We start from the raw sequence: 12079 nt of genomic DNA, 5'->3' as shown, positions 1-12079 counted from the left end.
ATCCTCCATCTGAAGGTTTAACCAGCAGCTAGTTCTTCCTACTGGGCTCAGTAGATAGTGTTAATTAGTGGCTTGGGAGAGGGGTCTAGGAGCTAGAAATACACTCTTAAGGAAGACTCAGACGAGGTTGGGCTCCTTTACTAGTTAGGACTCCTTTGTGGAAAGTAAGTAGCTTCACTGGAGTTCTTAACTGCAGACAACAACAAACTACTTCTGGTGGACTGAAGCAGAAAAGGAATTTACTGAGCAGATCAGGTGGTTCTGAGAAGTGCCAGGCACACGGGAGCAGAAGCTTGAAGGGGCAGTGACAGGGAGGCTGGGGCTCAGCCAGTGCAGCAGTCTGAGCAGTGACACAGCACTGGTGTGGCATAGATGCCCCGGCCGTAGAGCTGACCCACCATATGCGCCTGCCACTGATTGCACAGGATGGGATGAGGATGTCGTTGTCACCGCTGCCTGTAAATTGAATTTCCTAGGCCTCCTCTCATGTGCACACTGAGTTGCTTCAGCCTGGGTTCGTGCTCAAACATCCCAGCTGCAGGGGGCGGAAGAAAGTGGGTGGTGACATTTTGAGCTTGCAGAGAAGGAGGTGTTCTGCCTCCCACAGAGGCTGCTGCATGGGGGATCCCCAAAACAAAGCCAGCCAGCAAACATTCGGGGTAATGGATCAGTCTGAGTTGGCTTCCGTAAAGCAAACTCTTCTAGGCCATAGGGTATTTCATAAAAACTAAGGACAGGAGGGAGACAGAAAAGCACAGGTCAGATCTGGAATGGTTTGGTTGATCTGGAATGGTTTGGTTGATCTAAGGGCAAGGGGAGGGGAACATGGGAGCAATTGAAGTAGGAGAGGGTCATAATCTGATTTAGATTAAAAAGTTATTTAGATTAAAAATCATTTTTTTTATCAGAAAACTCCAATTGAGGAACAGTCTATCCCCAAGACTGCAACCCTACTTGTTTGTACTCTCAGCCCCTACCGGTTTGTGTAGACACAGATTTTCACCTCATGTCTTTTTCCTTCTGTCTGATGGGAATCGAGCTGGTATAAAGAACATTACTGGGGCAACCAATGAAATTTTAAAAGACTGTAACTTTTTAGAGAAGAGGATTGAATCGTTGTAAAATTTGCTGGATTTGGTAACTTGGCATGATTACATAAGAGGATGCCCTTGTTTCAGGAAACAAATGTGGAAATATGTAGGGGTAAAAGGACCTACTGCCTGCTACATGCTCTCAAAACATTCAGGAAAAGGATGCATACATTAAGCGAGTGATAAAGCAAATGTGGAATAATAATAAAGGTTTACAAATCTGCATGAAAAGAAAACTTAAATTTTTTTCACTGTTCTTGCAACTTTTTTGTAGCTTTTGTTATTAATAGGTTTATGTTTATCATTTTGCTTTTTTTTTTTTTTTTGGTACTGGGGATCCAACTCAGGGCCTTGCACTTACCAGGCAGGCATGGCGCCACTGAGCTAAATCCCCAGCCTCATTTTGCTATTTTTCTGTTTGGTTCCCCTGTTCCTCTTTCTCTGTTTTCTTTGGGTTGAATTTGTTTTTTTTTTTTTTTTTTTGAGAAAAGGTATCACTATGTAGCTTAGGCTGGCCTCAAACTCACAGCGATCCTCCTGCCTCAGCCTTGCAAGTGCTGGGATGACAGGTGTGCACCACCATGCCCAGCTGGGTTGAATATTTTTCAAATGATCTTTGTTAGCTTATTAGCTGTATATTTTTATCAGTAATTTAGAATGTATTCTATACATATTTATCTTCATTCTTACACCTCTATCTTATCACTGGCTACTTTCAGATGATGTTGCATCATTTCACATCTAGTATAAGAAGCTTGTAACAAGTACTTCCAGTTCTTCCCTCCTGGCTTTTGTGCTATTATGGTCATACACTTCTACTTTTTAATATGCTATTAGCCCTATTTTATGTTGTCTTTATTTTCAGTTAAACAGCTAATTGTCATTTAAAGAGACTTAAATCATATGGCAACTTCTTTTATGCTTTGGGGATATTCTTTTTTTTCCTTTTTTTTTTTGGTACCAGGGATCGAACTCGGGTCCTTGCACTTGCAAGGCAGGCGGCGGAACCACTGAGCTAAATCCCCAGCCCTTTTGGGGATATTCTTTATTCCTTTGTGTAGATACAGACTTTCATCTCATGCCTTTTTCCTTCTGTCTGAAGAATTTCCTTTAATATTTTAAAAAATGTAAAAAAGTTTTTTTAAAAAAATGTGAGTGTATTGGTCCTGAATTCTTTTTGGTACCAGGGATCGAACTCAGGTCCTTGCACTTTCGAGGCAGGCAGCGGAACAACTGAGCTAAATCCCTGGCCCTAGTCCTGAACTCTTTCAGCTTCCATATATCATTATTTTAGAGTTCTAGATTCACAGTGTTTTTCTTTTATCTTTCTTCATTAAGTATTGTTTTAGTAGTACAAATTTATGGGATACAGTGTGGTAATTTGATATGTGTGTAGTTTGTAATGGCCAAATCAAGATAGTTAACAATTCCATCTTCCTAACCATTTAAAAATTTTGTTTTTTTTTTGGTACTGGGGATCGAACTCGGGTCCTTGTGGTTGCATAGCAGGCAGTGAAACCACTGAGCTAAATCCCCGGGCCCTAAAAATTTTTTGATTAGCATGTAATAATGATTTTGAGTACAACATATATATATATACAATGCTTATGGATCAAATCAGGATAATTAACATTTCCATCATCATCTCATTACTCTGTTTGGCGCCCTCAGGCTCTTGTCTTCTAGTTATTTATAAAATATATACAAAGTGGGGCCGGGGATTTAGCTCAGTGGTTCCAGTGCCTGCCTTGCAAGTGCAAGGTCCCAAGTTCAATCCCCAGTACCAAAAAAAAAAAAAAAAAAAAAAAAAAAAAAAAATATATATATATATATATATATATATATATAAAGTTATTGTCAACTGCAGTTAAACCCCCACCTACAGTGTTTTGTCTTTCAGTACTTTAAAGATGCTGCTCCACTATCTACCTTCTCACTTCCATTTTTCTCACTAAAAATTTGTTGTCATTCTGTCCTTTTTCTTTGTTCCTAACCTGTCTTTTTTCCCCCAGATACTTTTTTTACTTCCATTAGCACTGATTTTGCATGATTGGATTGTGCGTGTGCTTTGGTATATTTTTTTCCTCAAATTTATTTTTTAAATTAAAAAATTAATGGATATATAGGTACACATATTTGTTAGTAATTGTAATATTTCTGGAGAACAGTGTGTCATTTCAGTACATGTGTATGTTATGTAATGATAAGATCAGGATAATTAGTATATCAAACGTCTCTGACATTTATAATTTCTTTATGTTGGTGTATCAGGGTTCACTAGAGGAACAGATTTAATATAATATATATATGATTATATAAAAGATTTACAAGACAGGCTTATAATGGCTGCCTGTGGAATTGGGGGAGGAAAAAGGCAAAATGGCGGTCTGCACACTGGAGAGCTGTAGGATCCAGTCCAAGGTCACGGGCTGGGAGCTCACTGCAGAGTCTGGTGTGAGTCTGTGTTAGAAACCTGAAGGATCTGTGTTAGAAGGCTGAAGATGCCCTGGAAGTCTGAAGGCACTGGAGACAAATGTCCAAAGGAGAAGACTGGAACATCTTCAAAGAAGAAAAGGAAAGATTTTCTTCTTCTTTCCCTTTTTTTCATCCAGGCTACAAGCCTATTGGTTGGTGCCACTTGCATCCAGGTTGGGTTTTCCCTCCTCAGGCTGAGGCCAATGTGTCAATCATCCACAGATGCTTGGAGTGAGGCAGTTCTTGCTCATTAGAAGTTAGTCCTCCTATTGGCCTGTACCCCAATATCCATTAGCTACCCTCTCCTGCCACTCTCTCCTCCCCTATACCCTTCTGTGCTTCTGTGTAGTTCTGTTCATTTTTTTCTTGTTGTTTGTTTGGGGTTTGCTGAGCTTCTTGGATCACTGGACTTACAGTTTTCATAATGTTTACAAATATTTTTATTATTCATTTTTTTTTTCTGCCTAGCTCCCTTCTTTTGGGGACTTCAATTACATGTATAATAGACCTAATGTCCCATAGCTTACTGACACTGTGTTTATTTTTCTACCCTTTTACTTTGTGTGTTTCAGTTTTGTATAGTTTCTGTAGCTATATCTTTAGTTTCACTAATATTTGCTTCCACAATTTCTAATCTGCTCTTAATCAAATTTATGGTACTTTCTATTTTAGATATTATAGTTTTCACTTCTAGAAATTTGATTTCAGTCTTTAAAAATATCTTCTATGAGGGCTGGGGATTTAGCTCAGTGGTTCTGCCACCTGCCTTGCAAGTACAAGGTCCAGAGTTCAATCCCTGGTACCAAAAAAAAAATCTTCTATGAGTCTACTTAATTCTTTGAATATATAGAATATAGTTATAATGCCTGCTTTAATATTTTTATTTGCTAATTCTAATACAGTATCTGTGTTAGTTCTGGGCCCATTCAGTGAATTACTCTTTCTTTTTATTACAGATCTTGTTTTCTTGCTGCTATGTATTCCTGTATGTACTTCTTATTAGATGCCAGGCATTATGAATTCTAACACTTTAGATTCTGGATAGCTTTGCTTTCCTGAAATATTCTATTTTTCTGAATGTTTTTTTATCTTTAAATATTTTTGAATTTTGCTCTGGGATGCAGCTAAGCTACTTGGAAACACCCCCAATCCAGTCTGGAGATTGAATTCCAGGGCCTTGTGCATGTTAAGCAAGTGCTCCACAACTAAACTAGCCCTGGAAACAGTTTCATCATTTCAGCTCTTTTTAGATTTGTTAAGCAGCATCTATTCAAGGGTCAATGAATTCTCTCTACTAAGGCAAGACCCTTCTTAACTACCCTAAATATGAGAGTTTCCAATCTCATTTAAAGGAACAGGTACTATTTCTGGCCTAGAGTGAATGCCAGGTACTCTTTCCTCTAATGTAGTAATGGCAAACCTTTTAGAGCTTTCGGTGATAACGAACAGCCTGCTGTGGCATGCATGCCCTAGGTTCACCACCACTGGTGGTCCTTTCCCAGCTTGGGTAGTTTTTTCACATGCATGCAATGAATGCATCCAGTGCTCTGCTGAATGCTCCAGATACTCTCTGTAGGGTTTCAGGTTCTCTCTCTATGCACTTTATTTTCTCTTGCACTCTCTCCTAAACTCTAGCCACTGTGGACTTCAAGGACTCTCAACTCTGTATTCTCAAAGCTAGGAGTTTGCTGGGCTCTTCCTGGGTTGCTTCCCCCTGTGCCATAGCCTGGAAACTCTCATAAGACAATAACCTGGGGTAATTAAGGGCTCATTGCCTTTGTTTTCAGTTATTAGGTATAATTGTCTTTCATTGTCTTTCCTGGTCAGTGTCTTAAAATTTTTTGTTTCAGGCCAGGGATTTAGCTCAGTGGTTCTGATGCCTGCCTCACAAGCTCAAGGACCAGAGTTCAATCCCTGGTACAAAAAAAAAAATTTTTTTTTTGTTTCATATATTTTGTCTGTTTTTCTCAGTTGTTTTAGGTGGGAGGATAAATGTAGTTCCTATTACTCCATTTTGGCCAGAAGTAGACATTTTTCTGTAGACTTGACATTATTTGAGATAACAAGTTTAAGAAATAATCCTAATTGCCATGTGTAGGAGAACAATAGAAACAGGACACCAGCGGTCCAGGGAGAGACAATGGCCACTTGGAATTGGTTGGTGACAGTAGAATTGGAGAAAACTGATGCATTGGGGATTTGTTTTGGAAATGGTCTCATTTTGGGTTCTATAACAAAATGCCATAGGCTGGGTGGCTGAAACAATGTGTACTTATTTTCCACAGTTCTAGTGACTGGGAAATCCAAAGTTGAGATGCTGGATGACTCTTTTCTCTGTGTGGTATGGAGAGAGGAGGAAGGAGCAAGCGCTGTCATATCACATCTTAGAAGGGCACTCATCCCATTGTGAGAGCTCTGCTGTCCTGACTTCACCTAACCCTAATCGCCTTCTAAAAGCCGCACCTCCAGATGCGATCACATCGTCACATTGGAGGTTAGGGCTTCAATATGTGAACCTGAGGTGGGTGGACACAGTTCAGTCCGCAGAAGAAACAGAATTTATAGGACTGACTGGTGGAGTAGGTGGTCAGGACTGGGTGAAAGCCTTGGAATGAAAGAACCAAAATTTCACATCTTCTCTTGCTGTTTGACTCTGTCAACCTAAAGAATAAATAGAAAGAGTGACTTTAAAAATGAGTTGAATTGGAAACATCCATTTATTGCCATGTGAAATATGCCTGCTGTGGCAACCATGGGTTAATTTGAGCAGGTGGAGGTAAGGGGAAGCTTTTAAAGACAAAGGGATGCGCAACCACCAAGTAACTTTGAAACAGAGAGAACACTGGTTCCAGGGCTTGTCCCAGGAATTGATGTTAATTCACTAGTGGAGCCAATATATTAAACAAGTGTTCCTGTGTATCTAGCTAGCTGTCTTTGTGACTAAACTAGCAAACCGAAGTTTCAAGTCTTTGGTAGAAGTTCTTTTTGGTACCAGGGATCGAACTCGGGTCCTTGTGTTTGCGCAGCAGGTGGTGAAATCACTGAGCTAAATCCCCGGGCCTTGTAGAAGTTCTTGTTGCAGGCTTATGTGTGTAGAGTCTTTCAGAGAGTCTTTGTAATAGCTCTTATCAAAGGCATCCTTCATGATGTTGACAACTTTCATACCTCCTAGGGTTTTGACTCCACTCTTGCTTTAATATCTAGAAATATGGTATCTCAAGAATATGTTCCCTAGAGCCAAATGGCATTGTGCAGGTAACATTACCTTATGGGAAAGCCAGATGCTTATACAGTGTTTTTAAATTTAAATTTTATTTTTTATTACAATTGAACATATTAGTGGGACTCACTGTGATATTCTCATATATGCATACAGTGTATGTTGATCATTTCCAGCCACCCTTCTTCCACTCTCATCCCTAAACCCTCTCCTATCTCTAATTTTTATTGTTCTACTTACAGGTTGACTTTCTTCAGTTTCCACTTACGAGAAAGAATTTGTAGTGCTTCACTTTCTGTGCCTGACTTATTTCACTTAACACAACATCCTTTAGTTTTCCTGAAAATGGAAGGATTTCTTTCTATTTTATGGCTGAATAAATTCTCCCAGCATCATTTATTGAAGAGGTTGTCCTTATTACAACGTGTGCTTTTGGCACCTTTGCTGAGAACCAGTTGGCTATAGATGCATGGATTTATTTCCTCTCCATTGGTCAGTGTGCCTGTTTAATGCCAATAGCATGCTAATTTGGTTACTATAGCTCTGTTGTATGCCTTGAAAAAAGGTATTGTGATGCTTCCAGCTTCTTCTTCTTTTTTTAATGCATGCCTCATGGATGCTAGGCAGTGCTGTGTCACTGAGGTTCATTCCCCTCCCTCCAGCTTTGTTCTTTTAGCTCAAAATTGCTTTGGATATTAAGGGTCTTTTATGTTTCCATATGAATTTTAGGATTGTTTTTTCTAGTTGGGTAAAGAATATCATCAGTATTTTGATGGAAATTACATTGAATCTGTATTTGGGGTAGAATAGGCATCTTAACAATATTGATCCTCCTAATTCATGAACATTGGATGGAATTCTGCCTATTCTTGGGTGTGTATCTTCAATGTTTTCACTGGGTAGAAGTCTTTTCATTGCAGTTTTTTTTTTTTATTTTTGGTACCGGGGATTGAACTTGGGACCTTCCATTTGCGAGACAGGCGGCAGAACCACTGAACTAAATCCCCGGCCCCATTGTAGATGTCTTTTACTTCCTTTGTTACATCTATTCTTAGGTATTTTACCATTTTTGTAGCTATTGTAAATGGAATTATTTTCATGATTTTTTTCTCAGCAAATTCATTATTGGTGTATAGAAAACCATTGGTTTGTATGTTGATACTGTATTCTGTTATTTTACTGAATTTATCAGTTCTAACAGTCTTCTGGTAGAATCTCTAGATTTTTCTATGTATAAAATCATACCATTTGCAAGCAGGGATAATTTGACTTCTTTCTTTCTATTTGCATGGCTTTTACTTCTTTCTCTTGCCTAATGGCTTTGATTAATTCTTCTAGTACTGTATTGAAAGAGTAGTGAAAGTGGGCACGCCTGTCTCGCTCTTGATCTTAGGGAAATACTTTCAGCTTTTCCCCAGGCAGTACTATGCTGGCTGTGGGTCTGAGGTATCCAGCCTTTATTGTGTTGAGCTATGATTCTCTAAACCTAATTTTTTTCTGGGCTTTTATCATAAAGTGATGTTGAATTTTATGAAATTCTTTTCTGTGTTTGTTGAAATGATTATATGTTTTTTGATTATATGATTTTTATCCTTTATTCTGTTGATGTTATATGAATTTATGTTTATTACATGTACTTTTTTGGGTATCAAGTTTTGAACTCAGGACCTTGCGCTTGCAAGGCAGGAGCGGTGCCACTGAGCTAAATCCCTGGCTGGATTTATGTTTATTAATTTGTATGTTTATTGATTTGTAGATCTTGAATATGTTTGTATTTGTATTGTTATATATGTTGTATATGTTGAATCATCCTTATATCCCTGGAGTGGAACCAACTTGATCATGGTGTTTGATCTTTTTGATGTCTGGTTGAATTTAATGGGCTAATACTTTGCTGAGAATTTTTGCATGTATCCAATATCAGCGATATTGGTATATTGTTTTCTTGTGTCTTTATCAGATTTTGACAGCAAAGTAAGGCTAGCCTTGTAGGATGAGTTTAGAAGGGCTCCCTCCCTTTTTTTTTTCAATAAACATGCAGATTTATTTTAAATCAGTTTGATACATGATACAGATCGGTTTTGAAGTTTTTAACAAACTGAAATAGAAACTTCTAAATACAGCAGTGTCTGCCTGTGCATGAAGTATCTGTAAGGTAAAATAAGGTATCTGTTGGAACTACATTAGCATGAACAAATCAGATAAAAAATCTGAAAAGGTTTCTAATATACTTTCTGGATTAAAACCCCAAAATTATTAATGGCTCAAGATACATTGCCAAAAGGAAGGGACAAAAAGAAAAGAGGCTGTGAATTCTGTTGCAAGAGCTCATTAGACTTGCAAAATCTAACTTCATATGATTTTGTTGTTAGAAACGTGCTCAAAATTACAGAAGCTTCCATTTATTTCCACAAAATTTCCTACATGTGTTGACATTAATGTGTGGCAGCCAATTCCTATCCAGGTAAGTGACAATTATACCATTGCAGCTCATTTTTGCCACCTTGTGAGGATGGAAATTCTGTATATTTTCAAATGAATCTTACAGCACCCACCAAATACTAACAGCCATGGCACCATAATAAATTTTGTGACGTACCTAAAATATTACTAACGGAAACACAAAATTGGAAGGTAAGCCTAGCCTTTTCCAAAAATCTTTGAAGCCAGAGATTTAAACAATTAAGGCACTTGAAAACATTAGGTGTATGTACAAATGTGCAAGTAAAACAAACTTTAGCTGTTTAACTGTACCAGCAATGATAAAGAAACAATAGCTCTTGGTTTTGAGAACCTTTAATATAATCACCTAAATATAAGGAGTTTCAGTTTATGAAATGAACCAAAGCAATCATTTTCTACTATAAAATGCTGAAAACCGAGTGCTAAACTCAGCTACTATAGGCTAAAGAGAGAGAGAGAGAGAGAGAGAGAGAGAGAGAGAGAGAGAGAGAGAGAGAGAGAGACCTAGAAAGCAAAAGCCTATTTTAAACTAAGACCTCTGAACTAATCCAATGCATCAAAGGCAAAGAAGAAACCCTCCTAAAACTAAGAAAATTAGTGCTTGATAAATGACAGAAACGAAAGTATCCATGCTTATTTTTCTATGGGAATTGAAATCAAGGAGAAAGTAAAAAAGGACAAAGCACAGTCTATCCAGGGCAATCATTAAAAATGTAACCTGATCAAAAACCCATAGAGATTTTTTTTTGAGAAATGGCCTTACTCTGTAGTTCAGGCTGGCCCCAAACACAAGGAGATCCCCCTTGCCTCTCCTCCCAAAGCCAGGTGTGCCCCACCATGCCTGGCTTAAAACCCATACGTTTTGTGAAATTACATTGGTCACATTTGCTCTGGAAACTGATGATGATTGTCTCATTTAAAGAGCTAATAAATGATCCTAAAACTTGTTTTCTTATACCCTCATAAAAGTTACTTTCTAGGAAAGCTTGGGAGAAATCTTTTCAAAGTATAATAGTATTAGGATATCTTTTTTAAGTACAAAAAAAGTTACCTAATCAGTTATATCTCTCCTTTTTTCAATAGCCCTAAGAAAAATGTTGGAAGGTTCAAAATATGAAGGCTTTCACCTTTGTATAATATTCTTGAGCTTAACTTTCTCAGCTAAGAAACAAAATTGTTTTTAGTTAAATATTAACAGTATGATATCTAGAAGCAGGTTTACTATTTCTTACTTCAACAGTATATCCTCAGAACCTTTACCTTCCTTAATGTAAAAGAACAAATCAAAAACATTTTAAGTTACAGCCTACATTTCAGTCTGTCTTTTAGGGCACTATTCTTTATATTCTCAATGACATAAGGTGCTTTACAAGTATGAACAAGAACTTGTTATACATTAATGATTTGTATCCTTTCCATTCATTTAAGTCTGGAATGTAATTCCCTGTGTGGCAACTTATTTCTAATGTAGAAAAAAATAACTTATTGAGCAAAACATTTTATAAGGATATACTTTAGTACTAATAGATTAATTCCACTTTTGAAATGCTAGCCAAAAATCCACCCGACTGGTGCTTGTTTGGGACACTCCTCATTTCTGGCCCCTGAATAACATCTTGGAGTTAGGATGAAAATAATGCAGCTTTCAGACTTTAAAATGACTAAATTTAATCTGCTAAGAGTCAAGAGGTTGTCTGCACAGGATAACATTTTCCATTACTTACAGAAAGTTATATTTGGCATGTCAAGAAAAGAAACATATTCCCACAGCAGCAGCCATTTAAAATAAAAGAAGACAGCCCCAAGGATTCATGCAGAATATTTAAATATTCCTTTTAGCAAAAAGGTTTAACTGATTTTTCTTCAGGGATGATGCTCCAAAATATCCTATGCATCCTTTGTAAATTTAAAGATCCTGGAATAGCGTCTTCCACGTGGGACTTCTTGAAAGAATATTTTGGTTTCAGTGAGTTACACAAATGAATTGCCAGTCCTCATTAATTTAATAAGTCCATTTACAGAGTACGGTAATTTCGTTCTTTAGATTTGCAGAATTTATAAAGAAAGAAAATTACAGCCTGTGCACCCAAGACAAGGACAATTCCTCCAATGAAACTGGCTGCATCAAAGGTAGACTTCCGTACAGGTTCTAAGGTTGGGGTCAAAGTGGTATTTGCTATACCTGTTGCGGTAACTGTGGTGGAAGAAGGGGAAGGCGGAGTTGTGGTTTTAGCTGTTGTATTGGTTGGTACTGGGGAGTAGTAGGAGGCACAGAACACGAGGAAATGTTGTTCACCACGCTACACTTACTAACTCTTACTGTTGAATTATCAGAACAGTAGCTCTTACTTGCTTCTTTACATTCTATCCAATAGCAAGTAGTATTAGCAATACTTGAATTAGAACTGGAAAAACAGCTTTTGTGGCTTTCACAGGTTTCTGGTGTTGGGGTGGTTGGCCGCGAGGCAGACGTCACAGTGCTCGAGACAATCTTGGTGGGCACCAAAGTCGTGTTTGCTGTCCCGGTTGGGGTCGCGGTGACGTTGGGGTCCATAGAGAGCACATTCTGCACGCAGAGGGCGGCCAGGCAGGTGGCGGCCCAAAGCAGCGAGCGGGAGACCCCCGACATAGTGTCCTCCGCGCTGGTGTCCAGGCGAGAGCTGCAGTGCACAACGCTCCGTCCGTGCCTCCCCTCCCTTTTAATTCTATGGAATAGTTTGAAAATAATAGGCATTAGTTCTTTAAAAGTTTGGCAAAATTAAGCCATGAAGTGATTGAGTCCTGGACTTTTCTTTTTTGGGAGATTTAAAAAAAATTGCTGATTGAATCT

The 12079-nt window shown here is 38.2% G+C and overlaps 1 protein-coding gene across 1 annotated transcript; it reads right to left on the bottom strand.

The window, feature by feature from the left end:
- Nucleotides 1-10867: 10867 nt before the first annotated feature.
- Nucleotides 10868-11878, bottom strand: LOC101697403 (sialomucin core protein 24-like). Its single transcript, XM_087194664.1, is given in 2 exon segments — nucleotides 10868-11504; nucleotides 11507-11878. Coding segments are annotated over 2 exon segments (612 nt in total). The 3' UTR covers nucleotides 10868-11264.
- Nucleotides 11879-12079: the final 201 nt, after the last annotated feature.

This window comes from Heterocephalus glaber, unplaced genomic scaffold, assembly GCF_053883595.1.
Source record: "Heterocephalus glaber isolate CG9 unplaced genomic scaffold, H.glaber_assembly_v1.0 deba00001606, whole genome shotgun sequence".
Lineage (NCBI taxonomy): Eukaryota > Metazoa > Chordata > Mammalia > Rodentia > Bathyergidae > Heterocephalus > Heterocephalus glaber.
Note: the sequence above shows the minus strand (reverse complement) of the source record. Positions and strands in the feature narration are given on the sequence as shown.